Source organism: Colias croceus, chromosome 29, assembly GCF_905220415.1.
Source record: "Colias croceus chromosome 29, ilColCroc2.1".
NCBI lineage: Eukaryota > Metazoa > Arthropoda > Insecta > Lepidoptera > Pieridae > Colias > Colias croceus.
In genome coordinates, this window is record NC_059565.1 from 5,049,588 (window position 1) to 5,074,068 (window position 24,481).

At 36.9% G+C, this 24,481-nt stretch overlaps 2 protein-coding genes across 4 annotated transcripts; one reads left to right on the top strand and one right to left on the bottom strand.

Moving 5' to 3' along the window:
• LOC123704373 (ubiquitin-fold modifier-conjugating enzyme 1) lies at positions 1-3,023 on the bottom strand. The gene is made up of 4 exons (XM_045652732.1): positions 2,815-3,023; positions 2,161-2,292; positions 1,022-1,189; positions 1-127 (listed from the first exon to the last, which is right to left on the bottom strand). Exons 1-4 carry the CDS (start codon positions 2,935-2,937, stop codon positions 41-43), a joined length of 510 nt encoding a protein of 169 aa, XP_045508688.1. The 5' UTR covers positions 2,938-3,023; the 3' UTR covers positions 1-40.
• Positions 3,024-4,306: 1,283 nt separating this feature from the next.
• Positions 4,307-17,504, top strand: LOC123704370 (BLOC-1-related complex subunit 5). 3 transcript variants are annotated; one of them, XM_045652725.1, is made up of 8 exons: positions 4,307-4,491; positions 4,661-4,757; positions 5,872-5,982; positions 6,549-6,709; positions 6,988-7,063; positions 7,701-7,813; positions 14,746-14,898; positions 17,317-17,504. In XM_045652725.1, the coding sequence occupies exons 2-8, from the start codon at positions 4,667-4,669 to the stop codon at positions 17,398-17,400; spliced, it is 789 nt and encodes a 262-aa protein (XP_045508681.1). In that variant the 5' UTR covers positions 4,307-4,491; positions 4,661-4,666; the 3' UTR covers positions 17,401-17,504. The 3 variants fall into 3 exon arrangements, with proteins under 3 accessions (XP_045508681.1, XP_045508682.1, XP_045508684.1); XM_045652726.1 differs by having other exon boundaries at positions 14,764-14,898; XM_045652728.1 differs by lacking the exon at positions 14,746-14,898.
• Positions 17,505-24,481: the final 6,977 nt, after the last annotated feature.

The window sequence follows — 24,481 nt, forward strand, 5'->3', positions numbered from 1 at the left end:
TAAGTAAAAAAATATTTAATATAACAATATAATATACAGGTCATTTCGCTTCTTCTGATTTCTCTTGATATTTAACTACCCCCTTTTCTATCAAATCGGGAATTTCTACTGCTAGCCATGGACCCAACTGTAAAAAATATTATTATTATTACTTTAATTAATAATTACATTAAAACTTGTAGAAGAATAAAGTTAATATAAATATAGTCCTCTATATTAATACAATATTATCTATACTAATATTATAAAGCTGAAGAATTTATTTGTTTGAACGCGCTAATCTCAGGAACTATTGGTCTGATTTCGAAAAATTATTTCGGTGTTAGATAGACCATTTATCGAGGAAGGCTATACATCATCACGGTTAGACCAACAGGAGCGGAGCAATGCGGGTAAAACCGCGGGGCACAGCTAGTATATTATAAAGCTGAAGAGTTTGTTTATTTGAAGGCACTAATCTCAGGAACTACTGGTCAATATTTGAAAAATTATTTTAGTGTTAGATAACCCATTTATTGAGGAAGGTTATATGTCATCACGCTTAGACCAACAGGAGTGGAGCAATGCGGTCAAAACCACGGGGCACAGCTAGTCAGTGAATAATTTTTATTCACAGGTGATACTGCACATCTACTCTTGCTTTTAGTTGTATTTTAAATAATAATATAATGTCATTATGTATTTATTATTTCGGTTAGCTTGATTTTAATAGATTTTATGATTACTACAAGCGTTAAAACGACTGGTAAATGGTCTTAGATGCTACGATGTCACAGCTAGTCCTACTAATATTATAAATGCGAAAGTTTGTGAGGATGTGTATGTGTGTGAGTTTGTTACTCTTACTACTAAACAGATTGCAATAAAATTTAGCACACATGTAGAGGAGAACTTGGATTAACACACACGATAGATTTTATCCCGGAAATCCCACGGGAACGAGAACTATGCGGGTTTTTCTTTGAAAACGCGGGCGGAAAGCTAGTATTTTATAAATTAGCTAGTTTCAAACTCTACTCACCCCCAAAGCCATAGCGTGTGCTATACCAAACTTAGGTACGTTTCTCGCCCATAGCGGCTTAAAATGGTCGGTCAAACATATTTTACCGCCCCTGTACATTTTCGCCGTTTTCCCGTCGAGCCCGGGAAGCGCTATCTCTGGTGCTGTGGTCGGGTAGGTCACGGGTATCTAAGAATAAAAATACCAGAGTCATTTTATAGAAGAGCAAATAGGGTAATAATGAAAATAATACAAAAAATGTGTGCATGTATTAGTGTACACACATAAAAAGTGAAACTTCTTGATGACCTTATTTTTCAAAAAATAATTTAAGTACTATAATATGCAACTTTACAGAAAATCACGCATGGTAGGGATGAGAAAAAGATGGCGCGTAACGGAAAAATGTCACGCGTAACGAAAAAATGTTACACTTTTTTTCCAACCCCGATAAAGAAGTTTCACTTCAATAAAAGGGTCTTTGTGTCTATAATGTGTACATAATATATTTAAAATACACTTATAATTATTCCTATTATTAGACAAACAGAACAAACACTTTATCGCTGCAAAGGAAATATATCATTTGTGGAAATTTCAGCTTTCTAGCTATCAAGGTTTATGAGATACAGCCTGGAGACAGACAGACAGTGGAGGCTTAGTAATAGGGTCCTGTTTTACCCTTCAGGTATGGAACCCTAAAAACAACACCAAATACTATCTTTATATATAAAATTCCCCTGTCACAATGTTAGTTATCATACTCCTCCAAAATGGCTGGACTGATTCTCATGAAATTTTGTGTGCATATCGGGTAGCTCTGAGAATTGGCTAACATTTATTTTTCATACCCCTAAATGATGAAGAGTAAGGCAGAACAACGTTTGCCGGGACAGCTAGTTGACTATAATTGAAAATATATTTTGTTCTAGGTTTCCGCCCGCGGCTTCGCCCGCGCATTCAAAGAAAAACCCGTCATTTTCCCGGGATAAAAAGTAGCCTGTCCTTTCTCGGGTATAAAAATATCTCCATATTACATATACCAAATTTCATGAAAATTGGTTCAGTAGTTTAGGCGTGATTGAGTAACAGACAGACAGACATAGTTACTTTCGCATTTATAATATTAGTATGGATTTCCATACAAATATCATACTTACATCAAATTCAAGATCGAACTCATATTTCAGCAAGTTATGAATGTACCAACACTTGCCGAACCAGCGGGTGCCTGTTTTATCTGACTCTAGTCGAAACCAATCATTATCTGCTTCTTTGTTGTTTTGGACATACTGAAAATTAAATCATTTTATGTATTAAGTAAATATTTCAATAAAGTGGATTTCTTATTATTTTCTAATTATTAAAAAAAAAAAACAATTTTAAAACAGTTTTGTACATTAAAGGCAGCTTTATCACTTTAATGTGATCTCTGTCACACAACCTCTGTGGCAAGTTGTTGTTTGAATAATAAATGTTAAGATGAGAGGCTCTATCTATCTAATCAGAATACATCAACAGTTCAACACTATATTGAAACGTGAAATATATAGTAGGTAACAACAAATAATGTGTCACCTCACGCTTATTTCCTGTTTGTAATGTAGTATTAAGTATACTAATGGTAATATTTCATTCAGCGTAATATAATAAATATTCTAACGTTGTTATGTACCTACGTGAAGTCGATTTAGAAAGTAGTCGTGTTACTTCGTAAGTTATACATAAATAGGCCACAGCGATAATATTTAACAAGACAGACATTGTAACGTGTCCAAAAAATCAATAATTACGAGAGAAAGAGGGTTAAATACCTTAATGAGAGCTTGATATTCTTCCTTTAATCGGGTCGTCCATAATTCCTTATCTCTTGGACCTGCTTTTGTTTTCAGCAAGGGAATGCTGCCTAAAGTCTTCCTAGTACCTTCGTCCACCATTTTCAAAAGTTTATAACATAGTTTTAATAAAGAAAACTTTAATATATTAATAAATCAACGACACAGTGCCCACCACAAAAACAAGTTCTTTCGCTGTCATTAATGACGTAATTGACACGTAGACGTAATTCTTTTTTTATTCAATTTACTGGGTCTTAAATACCTGTCTTATGGTTCAACATTTTAATTAATGTTGTACTTTATTTCGAGTAGTAATTATAATAAATTTCAATAGCAACTAACTTCAACTATCTTAACAAGAATCATTTTCGCAACAAAAAAATTATTTTGTTAAATTTTTTTTTTTTTTTTTTTTTTTTTTTTTTTTGCCGTTTAATCTGCAATCAGTCGCAAGACTATAAGCAGATGTGGTGCCTGCGTGAGATTATGTAGACGACGAGACCAGCGTCTCGTCTGTCTTCTAGAAAACATCCTTCCTTTTCAGCCTTTTGGTCATGGGGGAAGGTTTTACAAGTTCTTGGGCAAGGGGATTGGGGTGACGCGACAGGCGGTCGGCATATCTATTTTTAAATTTGTCAATTTCAGCTTGAACGGTCGGTACATTCAGATATTCATGGATCTCCACATTTCTGGTAAACCAGGGGGCGCTTGCGATGGTACGCAGTATGTGATTCTGGATACGTTGAATGCACATAATGTTACTTTTACTGGCAGTTCCCCACAATGGGACACCATAGGTCCAGATAGGTTTTAAAACGGTGTTGTAGATTAATAGCTTATTGTCCACAGACAGGACAGAGTTTCTTCCCATAAGCCACTGCAGGTTGCGAAACTTAAAATTTATTTCGTCTCGTTTCTTTTTGATGTGGGTGGCCCAGGTGAGTCTTCGGTCTAGGTTGAAGCCCAAGTATTTAACATGTTCGCTATCCGTCAGCACATCATCACCAAATTTGACTGGGGGGCAGTTGCCTCTCCTTAAGGTGAATGTAATGTGGTGTGACTTCTGAGCACTTGTACGGATGCGCCATTTCCTCATCCATTCACAGGTTACATCCAGTAAGCGTTGAAGCTTATCACTTGCTGCTATTGGGATATCATCTCTAGCAAGGTAGGCTACATCATCAGCATAAGTTGCAACGGTTACGTCACTAGCTACTGGTAGGTCCGCAGTAAATATTTTGTATAGAACAGGGCCGAGAACAGAGCCTTGTGGAACGCCGGCATGTATTTGGCGAAGTGAGGATCTATCATCCCTCTGTTTCACTCGAAAGAGTTTTTTATTTGTTAGATTTATATAGATTATATTTGTTAAATTTAACGTTTAGAAATTCATCATTCAATGAAATCATTGACAATAAAACATTACTGATGTCAATTAACGACTATTGTCAAAAATGTCAAATAAGTATTCATATGTAAATAACAATAATCGTCAAAGAATGTAGAAATTAGATTATTTTATAATTCACTTTTGCATACAAAACTACTAGGTACCTACATCGTGAGATATTGAACATTTTCAATTCGTAAAAAAGTACTCATAGAATTTAAGTTTAGTTTAGCTGGCTTTATCTTTAGCTTACCGAAAAACGGGTAAGTACCTACTTTAACATAGTATCTATTATAACACCAATAGGTACCTATTATAATTCCACCAAAATCAATCCTTAAACTATTCAAATTAATTACATTTTACATACTTAGCCTAGTATTATCGAATATATTTAATAGAACTTTAATTTCAACTACAACTTATTTCTAGCTTAACATGGGTTCGGAACAGTCTTTACCGCCAAAGCAGCCGCAGCGAGCACCGCCAGTGCGTCGAGGGTATACCGTAGCTGGTACTAGCTTTGCAGGTAATTTCATTATAATTATTATAAAACTAATTTTCCGCCCGCGTTTTCAAAGAAAAATCCGCATAGTTCCCGTTACTGGTGTATTTCCGGGATAAAACGTGATAAAACCTATCCTATGTGTTAATGCAAGTTACCTATATGTGTGCTCAATTTCATTGCAATTGGTAGTATTTGCATGCATATCAAACATATATATCGCACATATATGCGATGCAGTAATTTTCTATTTTATTTAGTACTAGCGGTCCGCCCCGGCTTCGCCCGTGGTACATATTTACGTTTTCTCTACATAAGAACCATCCTCGTACTTCAAGGAATATAATAAAAAAAAGGATTATCAAAATCGGTCCATCCGTTCACGCGTGATGCTGTGACCAAGGAAAACGGGTTTTTTCATTTTTATATATATGTATAGATAGATTACATAAGTAAATTAACTTACAAATCAAAACCTTTAGAAATTGTAGAAGTACAACTGAACTGATCTGGATGGAATGTATACTACAAGTTATAAATTTTTATGCTATACTAGAGGTCCGCCCCGGCTTCGCCCGTGGAACATATTTCGCAATAAAAGGTAGCCTATGTCCTTTCTCGGGTATCAAAATATCTCCATACCAAATTTCATGCAAATTGGTTCAGTAGCTTAGGCGTGATTGAGTAACAGACAGACAGACAGAGTTACTTTCGCATTTATAATATTAGTATGGATTAGAACTGTATAAATAATAATTAAGATTATATTACATGTTTAATTTAGTTGCATTTATCATAGCAGAAAACAATTAAATTAAATAATTCATGTTTTTCAAAAATAATGATCTAAGTTTTTGACAATCCATATCAGTGATTAAGTGAAAAAAGAAACAGTGTGAAAGAAGTTCCTCTAGAAAATAAAGCTGAAATATAATTTAATCAGATGTAACAAGAAAAATCAATATTGGTTTAATGCCTCAGCCCTGGAATCACAGACACAATAGAAAATCTATTGTGTCGTGTTCTCATCGGGCCCCTCGGTGGTCAATGGGTTAAAACTTTATTTTTATTTAGTGTTCCATATTTTAATATTCTTCTACCCTTTACATTTATCATAGTATAATATTATTATTTCAAGATGTCCGCCGTCCTGACGCTTCAGCAAGTGGCAACAATTCGCCTGGTGCTAGCATGTGTTCAGATTCAGAGTTGCCGTATATTTCCTATACAGTGGATCGACCGATTGGTGGTATGTACTCATATATTTATTTATTAAATTGCTGTTACAGAACAAACCTGATGCTTCAGCTAAATACAAGTTGTAATATTTTGCTATTAGCTTTCTTTACAAAGTTTATGCGTAACTGGCTGCGCTCCGCGTTTTCACCCGCGTAGCTCCGCTCCTGTTGGTCTTAGCGTGATGATATAGAATAGCCTATGGCCTTGCTCGTTTAATAGTCTATCTAACACCGAAAGAATTTTTCAAATCGGACCAGTAGTTTCTGAGATTAGCGCGTTCAAACAAACAAACAAACAAACTCTTCAGCTTCATAATATAAGTAATTAAGTATTAAGTTTTAAGTAAGAAATTACAATTTATTCTCAATAATTAAACTAATTTAAAAAAATAATAGATTAACGAACAACTAATGATTGTTCAATCGATTGATTGATTGATGATTGAATGAAAAATGTGGTTGGTGTTGTATTTATTGGTTATCGGTTAAAAATATGTTATGACGATTTAAAAGTGCTTCTATAAGAAGTCTAATTGAATAAACAAATGTTTGAGTTTATGTTTATTTTGATTTACAGATTCCCCAAAGAACACGTCGAAATTACAACGCGACGGGAAAAAAGCGCTCCAACGACGTCAAATGAGTTTACAGTCAAGAAAAGGAAAGCGAAGCCGGGATATAGTGGTAGTTAAGGCCGCTACAGATACACAATTAGATGAAGATATACAGAGGTTGCAGGTTAGTTGAGTTTGAGTTTTTATTTAATCTATACTAATATTATAAAGATTAAGTTTGTTTGAACATGCTAATCTCAGGAACTACTGGTCCGATTTGAAAAATTCTTTCGATGTTAGATAGCCCGTTTATCGAGGAAAGCTATAAGCTGTATTATATCATCACGCTTAGACCAACAGGAGCGTAGTACTGCGGGTAAAACCGCGAAGCGCAGCTAGTCTAAATAATTTTGGAACACACTAACAAGTGTTTTTTACAAAAATATTTTTTGTTATTCACAGGAGATACCAACATTCCTGCCGATCATGAGGGGTACTTTGGGTCTACCTGGTGCTCGGGACCCTGAGGTTTTAGAAGGTTAGTACCTATTTAGTTAGGAAAGTTCTTTTATATGTGTTCTAATATCAATCTTAAAAGCCGGGAGCGCGCATTTTATTTTAATTGTTCCAATTAATATTTTTCCTTTCAAATACACTGTATTTTTTAGAGATTTGAACATTTTTTTTTGTATTTAAGCGTTTTGATACTATTTTTCTTAACTGGGCACAGTTTTTTTTTAATTGAAACATTTTTAGGCGCGTTCGGAGTAAAATTTGAAGGTCGTGTCATGCCATGCCATCACGTCATGGAGTAAGGCGACGATTTTGTAATCTTTGAATTTTGTCTAAGTGACTCGTATGCTACGTGTACTTCTGACACGTATGCTCGGTACGCACGCTCCTTTTTTAATTTTACGTTATAAATTACAATCACGTTACACAATTAATCGCCATATTATTACAAGTCCTTTATCTTTCACATAGGCATTAAATTTTTGTTACTATCAAGTGGCAAATGTATATTTTTTGTGGGTTTGAACATGTTTCGATTAATTTGTTTTTCGAGGTAGCACTATTTTTTTAGAATTTTTTTTTTATTTATCGTAGTTTCATGTCATTGATGTCATTTTTTTCTCAATTTATTGTAGTTTCGAACAATTTTGGTGTTATTTTAGGTCTAGACTGTCGTCCGTGGGTCCGTCTAGTGTGTCGGCTGCAAGCGCACCTGGCTGCGTGCGCGCATCCGCTCTGCGCGGCGCAGGCGCAGATCGTGGAACAGATTAAGGAGGTATTTAATTATCACTAGCCGTGCTCCGCGGTTTTATCCGTAGTGCTCCGCTCCTGTTGTTCTTAGCGATATGATATATAGCCTATAGCCTTCCTCGATGAATGGGCTATCTAACACCGAAAGAATTTTTCAAATCGGACCAGTAGTTTTCGAGATTAACGCGTTCAAACAAACAAACTCTTTTTTTATAATATTAGTATAGATTCTTATGGTAATTTATTTTGAAAAAATTTTTTGGATGATGATAGTGAATAATTTTGTTTTTTGTTGAAACAAAATTTTTGTATAAATATTCAGTGCTAAAAAGTTATTGTTTTATTGATAAATAAATGCGATGACGATTTGAAGTTATCATGATGGTTAATATTTTTTTGTATTCAAATGCTTACACGTGTGATGTTATGAAGCGGAAGCGTAAGAAGTGAAACTTCTTTTTGACCTTACTTTTCAAAAAATAATATTTTACTATATGCAACTTTACAGAAATACGTCGAGTCACGTGTGGTAGGGATAAGAAAAAGATGGCGATGGCGATGGCGGTCACGCGTGACGAAAAAATGTTACACTAAATTTTTTTCCAACCCTTGATGAAAAGAAGTTTCACTTCATTATATTTATTTGCAAGAATGTAGTTACAAATTACAGATGTTTTAATTATAATATTATGTGGCTAATACATTCTACCCATTGATTGACTTCAAACACGACACTTCGAACACGACACTTCAATCACGACACTTCACACACGACACTTCACACACGACACTCCATCCAGACACTATAAATACGACACTTCAAACCCGACACTTTAAAACACGACACTTCACACACGACACTTCACACACGACACTTCACACACGACACTTCAAACACGACACTTCACACACGACACTTCACACACGACACTTCACACACGACACTTCAAAGACGACACTTCACACACGACACTTCAAAGACGACAGTTCACACACGACACTTCAAACACGACACTTCACACATGACACTTCACACACGACACTTCAAACACGACACTTCACACACGACACTTCACACACGACACTTCACACACGACACTTCACACACGACACTTCAAAGACGACACTTCACACACGACACTTCAAATACGACACATCACACACGACACTTCACACACGACACTCCAACCAGACACTATAAATACGACACTTCACACACGACACTTCAAAACACATGACACTTCAAACACGACACTTCACACACGACACTTCACACACGAAACTTCACACACGACACTTCAAACATGACACTTCAAACACGACACTTCACACACAACACTTCAAACACGACACTTCACACACGACACTCCATCCAGACACAATAAATACGACACTTCAAACACGACACTTCACACACGACACTTCACACACGACACTTCAAACACGACACTTCACACACGACACTTATAAAAAGACACCACTTCAAACACGACACTTCACACACGACACTTCAAACACGACACTTCACACACGACACTTCAAACACGACACTTCACACACGACACTCCATCCAGACACAATAAATACGACACTTCAAACACGACTCTTCACACACGACACTTCACACACGACACTTCAAACACGACACTTCACACACGACACTTCAAAGACACCACTTCAAACACGACACTTCACACACGACACTTCACACACGACACTCCATCCAGACACAATAAATACGACACTTCAAACACGACACTTCACACACGACACTTCACACACGACACTTCAAACACGACACTTCACACATGACACTTCAAAGACACCACTTCAAACACGAAACTTCACACACGACACTTCAAACACGACACTTCACACACGACACTCCATCCAGACACAATAAATACGACACTTCAAACACGACACTTCAAACACGACACTTCACACACGACACTTCAAACACGACACTTCACACACGACACTTCACACACGACACTTCAAACACGACACTTCACACACGACACTTCACACACGACACTTCACACACGACACTTCACACACGACACTTCACACACGACACTTCAAAGACGACACTTCACACACGACACTTCAAACACGACACTTCACACACGACACTCCATCCAGACACTTTAAATACGACACTTCACACACGACACTTCAAAACACATGACACTTCAAACACGACACCTCACACACGACACTTCAAACACGACACTTCACACACGACACTTCACACACGACACTTCAAACACGACACTTCAAACACGACACTTCACACACGACACTTCAAACACGACACTTCACACACGACACTCCATCCAGACACAATAAATACGACACTTCAAACACGACACTTCAAACACGACACTTCACACACGACATTTCAAACACGACACTTCAAACACGACACTTCACACACGACACTTCACACACGACACTTCAAACACGACACTTCACACACGACACTTCAAAGACACCACTTCAAACACGACACTTCACACACGACACTTCACACACGACACTCCATCCAGACACAATAAATACGACACTTCAAACACGACACTTCACACACGACACTTCACACACGACACTTCACACATGACACTTCAAAGACACCACTTCAAACACGAAACTTCACACACGACACTTCAAACACGACACTTCACACACGACACTCCATCCAGACACAATAAATACGACACTTCAAACACGACACTTCAAACACGACACTTCACACACGACACTTCACACACGACACTTCACACACGACACTTCAAACACGACACTTCACACACGACACTTCACACACGACACTTCACACACGACACTTCACACACGACACTTCACACACGACACTTCAAAGACGACACTTCACACACGACACTTCAAACACGACACTTCACACACGACACTCCATCCAGACACTTTAAATACGACACTTCACACACGACACTTCAAAACACATGACACTTCAAACACGACACCTCACACACGACACTTCAAACACGACACTTCACACACGACACTTCACACACGACACTTCAAACACGACACTTCAAACACGACACTTCACACACGACACTTCAAACACGACACTTCACACACGACACTCCATCCAGACACAATAAATACGACACTTCAAACACGACACTTCAAACACGACACTTCACACACGACATTTCAAACACGACACTTCAAACACGACACTTCACACACGACACTTCAAACACGACACTTCAAACACGACACTTCACACACGACATTTCAAACACGACACTTCAAACACGACACTTCACACACGACACTTCAAACACGACACTTCACACACGACACTCCATCCAGACACTTTAAATACGACACTTCACACACGACACTTCAAAACACATGACACTTCAAACACGACACTTCACACACGACACTTCAAACACGACACTTCACACACGACACTTCACACACGACACTTCAAACACGACACTTCAAACACGACACTTCACACACGACACTTCAAACACGACACTTCACACACGACACTTCAAACACGACACTTCACACACGACACTCCATCCAGACACAATAAATACGACACTTCAAACACGACACTTCACACACGACACTTCAAACACGACACTTCACACACGACACTTCAAAGACACCACTTCAAACACGACACTTCACACACGACACTCCAACCAGACACAATAAATACGACACTTCAAACACGACACTTCACACACGACACTTCACACACGACACTTCAAACACGACACTTCACACATGACACTTCAAAGACACCACTTCAAACACGACACTTCACACACGACACTTCAAACACGACACCTCACACACGACACTTCAAACACGACACTTCAAACACGACACTTCAAACACGACACTTCACACACGACACTTCAAACACGACACTTCACACACGACACTTCAAACACGACACTTCACACACGACACTTCAAAGACACCACTTCAAACACGACATTTCACACACGACACTTCGCACACGACACTTCACACACGACACTTCACACACGACACTTCAAAGACGACACTTTACACACGACACTTCAAAGACGACACTTCACACACGACACTTCAAACACGACACTTCAAAGACGACAGTTCACACACGACACTTCAAACACAACACTTCACACATGACACTTCACACACGACACTTCACACACGACACTTCAAACACGACACTTCACACACGAGACATCAAAGACGACACTTCAAAGACACCACTTCAAACACGACACTTCACATACGACACTTCAAACACGACACTTCAAACACGACACTTCACACACGACACTTCAAACACGACACTTCACACACGACACTCCATCCAGACACAATAAATACGACACTTCACACACGACACTTCACACACGACACTTCAAACACGACACTTCACACACGACACTTCAAAGACACCACTTCAAACACGACACTTCACACACGACACTTCAAACACGACACCTCACACACGACACTTCAAACACGACACTTCAAACACGACACTTCACACACGACACTTCAAACACGACACTTCACACACGGCACTTCAAACACGACACTTCGCACACGACACTTCACACACGACACTTCACACACGACACTTCAAAGACGACACTTCACACACGACACTTCAAAGACGACACTTCACACACGACACTTCAAACACGACACTTCAAAGATGACAGTTCACACACGACACTTCAAACACAACACTTCACACATGACACTTCACACACGACACTTCAAACACGACACTTCACACACGACACTCCATCCAGACACAATAAATACGACACTTCAAACACGACACTTCACACACGACACTTCACACACGACACTTCAAACACGACACTTCACACACGACACTTCAAAGACACCACTTCAAACACGACACTTCACACACGACACTTCAAACACGACACCTCACACACGACACTTCAAACACGACACTTCAAACACGACACTTCAAACACGACACTTCACACACGAAACTTCACACACGACACTCCATCCAGACACAATAAATACGACACTTCAAACACGACACTTCACACACGACACTTCACACACGACACTTCACACACGACACTTCAAACACGACACTTCACACACGACACTTCACACACGACACTTCACACACGACACTTCACACACGACACTTCAAAGATGACACTTCACACACGACACTTCAAACACGACACTTCACACACGACACTTCAAACACGACACTTCAAACACGAAACTTCAAACACGACACTTAACACACGACACTTCAAACACGACACTTCACACACGACACTCCATCCAGACACTATAAATACGACACTTCAAACACGACACTTTAAAGCACGACACTTCACACACGACACTTCAAAGACGACACTTCACACACGACACTTCAAAGACGACACTTCACACACGACACTTCAAAGACGACACTTCACACACGACACTTCAAACACGACACTTCAAAGATGACAGTTCACACACGACACTTCAAACACAACACTTCACACATGACACTTCACACACGACACTTCACACACGACACTTCACACACGACACTTCACACACGACACTTCACACACGACACTTCAAACACGACACTATAAATACGACACTTCAAACACGACACTTCAAACACGACACTTCACACACGACACTTCACACACGACACTTCAAACACGACACTTCAAACACGACACTTCACACACGACACTTCACACACGAGACATCAAAGACGACACTTCAAAGACACCACTTCACACACGACACTTCAAAGACACCACTTCACACACGACACTTCAAACACGACACTTCACACACGACACTTCAAACACGACACTTCAAACACGACACTTCAAACACGACACTTCACACACGTCACTTCAAACACGACACTTCAAAGACGACAGTTCACACACGACACTTCAAACACAACACTTCACACATGACACTTCACACACGACACTTCACACACGACACTTCACACACGACACTTCACACACGACACTTCACACACGACACTTCACACACGACACTTCAAACACGACACTTCACACACGACACTTCAAACACGACACTTCAAACACGACACTTCACACACGACACTTCAAACACGACACTTCACACACGGCACTTCAAACACGACACTATAAATACGACACTTCACACACGACACTTCAAGCACGACACTTCACACATGACACTTCGCACACGACACTTCACACACGACACTTCAAACACGACACTTCAAACACGACACTTCACACACGACACTTCACACACGACATTCAAAGACGACACTTCAAACACGACACTTCAAAGACACCACTTCAAACACGACACTTCAAACACGACACTTCACACACGACACTTCAAACTCGACACTTCATACACGACACTTCAAACTCGACACTACACACAGACACTACGAATACGATACATAACACCTGACACTTCAAAATCGACACTTTATACATGACACTTCAAACTCGACATTACACACAGACTACGAATACGATAATTACTACTGAACCAATTTTCATGAAATTTGGTACGGAGATATTTTGATACCCGAGAAAGGACATAAGCTACTTTTTACTCCGGGACATAGGATAGGTTTTATCTCGGATATCCCACGGAAACGGGAACTATGCGGGTGTTTCTTTGACTGCGCGGGCGGAAAGCTAGTAATCTTTACTAATATTATAAAGCTGAAGAGTTTGTTTGTTTGTTTGTTTGAACGCGCTAATCTCAGGAACTACTGGGCCGATTTGAAAAATTCTTTTGGTTATACAATATAGCCCATTTATCGAGGAAGTCTATAGGCTATAATATATCATCACGCTAAGACCAACAGGAGCAGAGCAATGCGAGTGTAATTTACAGTAGGGATAATAGTGGTGTTGTGCACAACAGACGGACAGCCTGGCGGCGCGGCTGCACGGGCTGTGCGTGGAGCGGCAGCGCGCGAACGCCCGCGCGGCCGAGCGCCTCGCGCGCGCACGCGACCTCGCGCACCACCTCGCGCGCTGCAACGCGACGCTCACCACAGTGAGTCTATCAATCCTACTTATACATTTACAGTACTCCAAAAGTAATAATGCACATGCAAATCTTCGTTAATTGTCGTATTTCCAAAATGTATTTCATTTGACTAAAAAAATTTTACTAAATTATGCATGAAGAAAATGCATTTGACCACTTAGATACATATTGTCTTCAGATGCTCGAGGAATATGACAGTTACCGAACTGTGAAGAAGATTTCTATTTGCATTATCACTTTTGGAGTACTGTAAATACTTTGAGGATATTTTGCGATTTCTCAAAAGCACTTGGGCTTGTATAACATTCTACAAAGTCAAATTTCTTCTAACTTTCAAACGTCACATGTCAAAATTCAAATTTCAAACTCCAAATTCAAATTCAAATTCAAAATATCAAATTTCAAATTCAAATCAAATCAAGGGTTGTCCCATAACATTTCTTTCTTTGTTATTGTCATTATTTTTGTTAGATATTGTTTGGGAATAAATAAATAAATCCTACTAATATTATAAATGCGAAAGTTTGTGAGGATGTGTGTGTATGTGTTTGTTACTCTTTCAAGCAAATACTACTAAACCGATTACAATGAAATTTAGCACACATATAGAGGGTAACTTGGATTAACGCATAGGGTAGGTTTTATCCCGGAAATTCCACGGGAACGGGAACTATACGGGTTTTTCTTTCAAAACGCGGACGAAGCCGCAGGCGGAAAGCTAGTAAAACGGAAATGCATGAAATCAGGAATTGTATACAAATCCTAGGAAATGTGTACAATTCCTATACCATTCAGGAAATGTAAAAATATATTGTTTAAAAAACTATTTAATGCATAGATATCCTAGGAAATATATAATTTTCCTCGGAATTGTATATAATTCCAATATCGTATTAGGAAATGTATAAAGTAAATGCTTTCTGTAATAAAACACGTTGTTATAATAGCACTTATTGAGACAATCGGGTACCAGTCATACCGTAAAATAATAATTTCATATTATCTATTATTCTTCATATTATCTCACTAATTAACATTTCTAAAATCAACTATCTATTAACTTTTAACGTAAGTATCACACGATAAAATATTATTTATTCTTATAAAATCAAATTTTCACTTGGAAAGTAATCAGTCCCCTCGTCCCGCTGTCCCCGCGTATATCAATATCTGAAATGTTTTACATTTCCGATTGCTATTTAGGAAATGTATAGATTTCCTAGGAAATGTGTAATGTGAAAGTATAAAATAATTTATTTTACACATTTCCGTGCGATTTTAGGAATTACATACATTTCCTAGGAATTGTGTATAACGACGGATTACATACAATTCCGTTAAAATGTACATAAATAAATAATATAATAAATCAATATTTCAGGACAATTTTCACACACGGCACGATCTGATCCCATACTAAGCTTTCGCTTGTGTTATGGAAACCAGATAGCTGAACATTATTTATTTGCCTTAGGGCCGATTTTTCAATGCCCAGATAAACAGTCTAATAACTACCCCTCGAATAGATTTATTCAATTGCTTATCTAACTCATAACGGCTCGCCTATTTTTCAATCGTGATTTATTTGATGAATAACTATCTGCCCAAATATTTCCATATTGGCAGCTCTGCTCTTGGAGTGGCGAAACAAACATATTAAATTAGTCAGGTTAGAGCGGGATAGAGTCAACTTGCAATATGTCAACAACCGTCATTATGACTCACGTCAAGAGTGCATTTTAAGTTTATCTTGTGTTCTATGATTGTTGATTATTGTTTTGATTCGAGTAAAGAGTTTTGATTAAATTTGTGTTAAAATTTATATATTTTACGATGGAAACGACATAAAGGCAGCGTCCGGCAAATTTTCAATGGCATGATCATCAGTAGGTACTATCAAAAACATCAATTTCAATATGATTTTAATTGATAATTATTTTATAGAAAGAGGCTTTATTGTAAAAATTCTACGCTCTATGTTATTACATACGAAAATATCCCAAATTTGACGCGTCAGTTGTCAACTCAAACGGCTAATCGTCGAATAGCACGCTATCTGGCCGTTGGAGCAGCAGATAGATTTATTCCTCAAATAACGTAGTTATTCGATAGATAAGTCCTATTCGTCTATTGAAAAATTGAATATTTTGTTAACTGAAGAATAAAGTCTATCTAGCTGTTTATCTGGGCATTGAAAAATCGGCCCTTAGAGCCGATTTTTCAATCCTTGGTTAAAATTTATCCGTCCAATAAAGTATTACACGAACATATTAAAATGTCACCTGTAAACTGTCAAATATGGACAATTAGATTATTAGACTACATTTTTGGAATCGTAGTTTAATACGTTATACGATGAATAGGTAAGTTTTAAACAACGATTGAAAAATCAGCCCTTAATATATTTATTATTATCTTTTTCAGACTTTGCGTGACGTGAACGAATTAAATTCTCTACTGCCAGAAGATAAACGATTGGAACCTTTTGTGTGGAAACCGAAGAAATAGTTAAATAAATATTATATGGAAACTATACTTACCTGTTTGTAACTAGGTAAATCGTGTATGATCTCTTCATAGGTTTTATGTTAATAAAGACTATTATAATATAACTGTGTTTCGTTATTTCGTCTCCATATTATTATAAAATAAAGTAATATGTTGTGTCTGTCTGTCTGATCGAGATTAGCTCGGAAACTGCTGCATTGATTTTCATTGTTTTCACAAAAACATTTTACTTCCGTTAAAATTTTCTTTTTTACACTACACACTATAAAACAAAGTCTGTCCGTCGGTTCGAGATAAGCTAAAAAACTGCTGCACTGATTTTCATTGTTTTCATTAAAGCATGATCTATAGAAATTTTTATTTATAATTTGCCTTAAAATGGCGCTATTAGTGTTAATTTACTTGCAACACGCGGGTGAAGCCGCGGGTTTTAACTATCATGCAATAAAAATCCTACTCGTTAGATATATAAATTTCAATAACACAGGTTATCTATATCTATACATATAATAAAATCGTAGGAAAGTCAAAACTGTACATTGAATATTTTTTTTAAAGAATACCTGGGCCGTGATCTATAATCGATATAGAAGCCAAAAACATAGTTTTTAGAATTTTTGTCTGTTTGTCTGTTTGTCTGTTTGTCTGTATGTTTGTCTGAGCTAATCTCGAAAAGTACTGCATAGATTGACTTCAAATTTTGCATGAATATTACTAACAGGTCGGGTGAGGCTATAGGCTACATATTATCAAGCTATCACCTACGGGGGAGGAGCTGTGAACCTTTATTTTTCTTACGTATTCCGTGTATTACGACAGCGTACAATCTAAAGACTCATGTTTAAATGTTGGTTTCGAGTAAGCCATGCTATTATCTAGCTTTACAAAATAAAAACTATGTCATTTACGTAATTTGGGCAGAGAAACAGTTTAATGAATTTAGTAGTATAAAGACAAATTAGAAACAGCGCCATCTATTAAATGTTATAAAAATCAAATCAATTTACACGTTAACTATTGGAAATTAATAATCAAATGACGCATATATAAATGTTGTTTGACAATATCTATATTGACACTATAAAAATTATGCCATTTAAGTAACTTGGGAAGAGAAACATAGCTTAAAGAATGTAAGTTGTATAATGTTAATTTTGTAACAGCGCCATCTATGAGATTTCGTAAAAATCAAATCAATTTACATGTTAACACTACTGAACACAATGTTAAAAATTAATAATTTAAATATAATTATGTTATTTATTTATTTAACTCTTTAACCCATATCTTCCGTTCCCATAAGATATATTTCGTGTAAATAATAAACTACATTTTTTTAAAGTGAGGGTAGATGTTTATTATTTTAAGTAAAAATAGACACCATTATCTACAGTTAATCTAATGATTGTGTTCCAAAGAGTATACTAATATATTGTTGTGTTCATTAGTTACAATTTTAAAAATCTTCGTGTTCTATAAATTTACTAGCTTACCGCCCGCGGCTTCGTCCGCTTTGTCTAAAACCTAATAAATTATGTACTAAAACCTTCCTCTTGAATCAGTCTATCTATTAAAAAAACCGCATCAAAATCTGTTGCGAAGTTTTAAAGATTTAAGCATACAAAGGGACATAGGGACACAGAAAGCGACTTTTTTCATACTATGTAGTGATATTTATAAAGCAATTGAATGCCATAAAACCAAAAATATCAAATGCAATCTTCGTGTTTTGTGAATTTTCACCATCATGCGTTCCCACAAAAGGTAAGTTGTTACTTACAGGTATTTATTGAAATGAAATGAAATGAAATGAATGATTCTTTTATTATTTTGAGGTGCATTGGGAACAGAAGTTTTTGATAAAATTTTATTTGTAAGTAGCTTTTTTTATAGATTTACAGTTAACTTTTGATTTTTTTATTTACAGATTCAATGCTAATAAAATTATATCGCCTTTGGAAGACGATTTCTGCTGATATTTTTACTACACCACTTGAAAATTGATGATTTGATGATAAAATCAGTAGCAGCGAGGATTAAGTGGAAATTAGTAATCATCCGCTTCGTCAATTTTTGACTGAAGTTAATGTCCAACGTCCAATGGTTCAATCATTGGAAGTATCTCGGGAAATTTTGGAGGATATTTTTCAGGAAGGAGAGGAGGGGCAGCCATCCACATATCAAACTACTACGTTTTAGTACCGAAAAAAATTTTATTGCCAAATGAAACGTAAATTTTGCACTCACAACTTTACAAGTAATGTTTTTATTTTGACTTTGCGGTTATCTGATTATAATATTTATCGTTATGGCTATCGACGTACCGACCGTACTGGGATCAGAGTAGGTACATGATATACAGTTCATCATCCAGGATTGCTTAGAGCATTTTCACACTGAAAAAGATGTTTTCTTTGAATCGTAGTTGCTTCATTTATTTATTTTTAATCATTTTACATAATATGTTTTATATTTTATAAATATATCATTTTCATTATTTAAGTACCTAAGTAGATAAAATAAATTATGTAACGGTTTTATAAGAAAACACATTATATTTGTTAGGCGACGGTGATTTCTTCCAGGCAAAAGATAGGTATTCATCAGCTCAATAAAATTGAACAGTATGTTGTTAGTTATTCTTTAGATTCACAATTGTAATGAGCATTTCCGCATGCAAGTTGTATCGTAGTTTAGATATATCATAGTTTTTACATATTAAAGTTCCAACAAAACCCTCAAATTTTTTAGTAGAGTTGAGCAAGATAATTTGAAAAATGTGCCGTGTTAAGTTTTATAGAAAAGGTTAGTTCGTTGGTAATTATTATTTCTTCTTCATTTACATGTTGTTAGTAAAAATAAACTTTAACTAACAGTCAAAGTAGTCAAAGTATATTTTAACTAATACTACTTAATATCTATTATACTTATGTTCAGTATTTATCTGTATTATTATTGCTTGACAATTAATATATTTTCATGTCGTATACCAAATTATAAACATAAGTTTAATATGTAATTAGCTGGATTTATTTTTACACACTCACAGACTTATGTTATATGTTAAATGTTAAAAGAGTGTTAATATGTAGTGTAAATCATAATACATTTTTTCACAATTAAAAATAATCCTTTTTTCTGATGGTGTTGGCATTGAATTAAACCGCGCTGTCGTTTCGTTCACAAAAAGTGATGTTATGAGGAGCATATTCGGTCCTCATATCATAAAAAATCTGTGCGAAAACAATAAACACGTGTGAGGCCCTCACGTCAGATCGGGGCGGTCTGACGCGAAGTGGGGATAGCGTTGTCACTGTATCGCTCTAGCCACGCTGGTCAACAGACTTATTCGTTAGTTCAGTTTTGTATTAAGACCGCTGTGACATCCAACCCGTGAGACAACCAAACCCGGTCTCCCCTACTATCCCGTGAGACCGAACCTTCACTGAGAGGGTATGACGTCACACAGCTGATCGCAAACGGCATATTGTACTATCCCGTGAGACCGAAACCCTCACTGAGAGGGAATTTCGTCTCACTACTGATCACGACATTTTATCTCGAGAATCTGAAACCCTACTCAATATGAAGACCGTTTGACAAATGATAGGGTGCATCATAATAAGATGAACATGAGCATAAGCAATGACTAGAGTAGGGACGCGAATATTACAATTATATAAGACAAGAACGATTAATAAGTTTGTTTAATGAAAGATTAAGAATTGAAACTATTCGGTCTCTGGAAACGTACGAATAGCGAGAGGCCCGTCTTACTGCAGACAGATTTCGTCATAGTCTTAATGTCTTGAGGTAAACAATCTACGAATTCGGTGGTGTGGTCTGACAAATATAAAAGTGGGTTTGCTTATAACCTCACAATTGATTACAGATCATTTTCTGTATAGGCGATATTAACGTAGTATGTTCTTTTTGTAATGCTTTAAAGTGTAGTAAGGCGAGTCGGCTTTCGTTTGAAGATACACCGGAACCTTTCACAAAATCACTACTTTTAGAGGAACATACTGTGCAATTAGCGTTTAGCTACTATTATGTATTCTGTGGTGCAATGTAAACTGTTATTAGACAATATTCGCTCTTATAGTAGTGCGTTTCAAATGATCCTTTGGTGCTCAATAATTATCAGAAGATCCGTTCATGCTTACTTTTAAGATACAAGGTCAAGTTTACCATTTGATAGGATCCCTTTTGCCTGAAGGCCAAGCTAAGTTTGTTTAAATATATTTTGTATTCGACTACAACGAATAGTGGAATACAAGAAATCAATATTTCTCAAATTTAAAACTGAACTCATTTCACAATTTTAGAACAGGTTAATTCGTATGTATGCAGTTTTAAATCGACATTAGAAGCTTTTCCTCAAGATGGTGATATCGGCACTCAGAAACTCCCTGGACGTGTTATAACGCCCAGGCCACAGTATTACAATTTTTCCTACAGTAGGGCGACGAATGTATTTTCGCATAGCAACGGAGGGGAACTCGCGGGGGGTCAAGTGACGCGGGCCACGTACCACAAACATGCTTAGTTTGTGGTATCGAGCGCGAAAGATAGTCATCGTGTTTTTAGTAAAGTTACTAGGTAAACTAACGTAATTTAATACTTAGGTACATATTCTATAATGGTGTGCTCAAACTGTTAATCTACATTTAATTTAGATTATTATTTGATACTAAGTAATGTAGAATTTAAACCACATTCATGTTTTCTTCAGATTTTAAGATTTTCTTATCAGAGTGTTCAATTTTAATGTAGTTAAATTTTATAAGAGACAATAATTAAGAAAATTTTAAAATAAAGTGTCACGTATTTTTTTTAAACGACGAATGACGAAAAACGACCTAATCGCGGACGAAGTCGCGGGCAACAGCTAGTAGAAATAATAAATATATATTTCGCCGTATGAAACCACGCGAGACAGCTGGTTTTACACTACACAAATTCATTAACCTTATTATAAAATAAATAATATTAAATAGTAAAAAAAACGCTTAAACTCATGAAATTATTGTAAATTGTCACCGATCCTTGATAAGTGTACAAAGTTTGAAGCTGTCCGTTTAACATCAAAATCGAGTCTAAAGGAGTCGGTTATACACAAACACACAGCTGAAGCTAATATAAATGCCTACAAATAAAGCATTTATAATATCGAGGACGAATATCTGCACTGCAGTCTGCACTGACCTTTCTTAATTTTTACCTTTACCTTAACCTTTCATTAAAGGCAATATTCTGAACTAGCTTCCGCCCGCGACTCCGTCCGCGCGGAAAAATTAAGAATTTTGAAGTGAAAACTTCTTTAGCGGCGTTGGGTATAAAATCTTAAACTCGCGTCAGGACACGTGGCCTGATCGAAAAAGCGTAAGACGGATTTTTTTTAGCCCTTTATTCCATGCGTCATTCCAAAATATCAAACATGCTGAACGTTAATAATCAAGTTTTCACTTCTGCCGGCACTCCCGGAGTGCAACCCGTCTTTTTTTTAAGCTATTGCATAGCTTCTATCGCGTTCCTTGAGCGCGGGGACCGAATCCAGAAATTCCGTAACGAAAAACCTCACGCTCCCCACTCCAACCTGCACGGAGGTGTGGCTTGAAGGCATGCTATGTAATAGCTTTACCGCGGCAGTCCCCGAGAGCCACACGTCTTTTTCTACGTATTTTTCCGAGATAAAAAGTATCCTATTTTATGCCCAGGATAATAAGGTATAACTATACCAAGTTTCATCGAAAACGGACCGTTAGTTTTCACGTGATGCCTTCACATACAGACACACAAAAAAAAATTAATCACATAATTATTTGGATTTGGTATCGATCCATAACACTTATGCTATTTATTTTTTCAATATTTTCAATGTACAGTATTGATTTTTTTTTTCAAGTATTGTGAAGGTATTGTATGAAAGTTATATTATAATATACTAGATTTCCGCCCGCGGCTTCGTCCGCGTTTTCAAACCCGCATATTTCCCGTTCCCGTGGGATTTCCGGGATAAAACCTATCCTATGTGTTAATCCAAGTTACCCTTTATATGTGTGCAAAATTTCATTGTAATCGGTTCAGTAGTATTTGCGTGAAAGCGTAACAAACACACACACACAAACAAACTTTCGCATTTATAATATTAGTAGGATACAGTCGATAATAATAGCATTCATATTTGTTTAATCAATCACCAGCTACGTATTTATTTCACATACCTCGTCGGTATTACCCCAATCCTCAAAATATTACTAGAAAGTCATATTGTCACACAAGTAATGTATACGTTATACGAGTGACGTCAGTTTGCACTAGTGTTGCCCAACGGACTCGTATGTAGAAATTGTTGTATAACTGCCCTTGCTAATCTCGTGACACATACCGTGACATACTGATTAACTCAGCTCCCGGAATCACAGACACAATAGAAAATCTATTGTGTCGTGGCCCGATCGGGCCGCTCGGGGCTTAATGGGTTAAATCGCAAAAAGGATAAGTTTATTTTGATGAACTTTAGTATGAGTATGGATATTATTACCATCATATTGTATCATTTTTTAAGTACTTGGTACTTAGTACTTAACTAGTGCTTAGTACTTAAAAATGACATGATGCATATTTATGAATATACCTTGCCTTTGTAATATCATGAACAATCTTTCTAATATATAAAAATCAATGCCACTTTTCGTTGTAATTCCACAACTCGAGAACGGCTGAACCGATTTCGATAATTCTTTTTTTATTATATTCCTTGAAGTACGAGGATGGTTCTTATGTAGAGAAAACGTTAATATGTACCACGGGCGAAGCCGGGGCGGACCGCTAGTAATATTATAAGATGAACCTTATTATTAAATACATCTACTGATATTTATTTTGCCGAAATATTAATTATCTATTTAATACCTACCTATACGATAAAATTTCATCAAAATCGACCAAGCCGTTTCGGAAGATTTACAAACACACTTATAAGAGCTAATTACATTACTATACTATGTGGATACTACCTTTACCCCGCGGTTTCACCCGCAGCGCTCCGCTCCTGTTATAATTAGTCTTGGCGTGA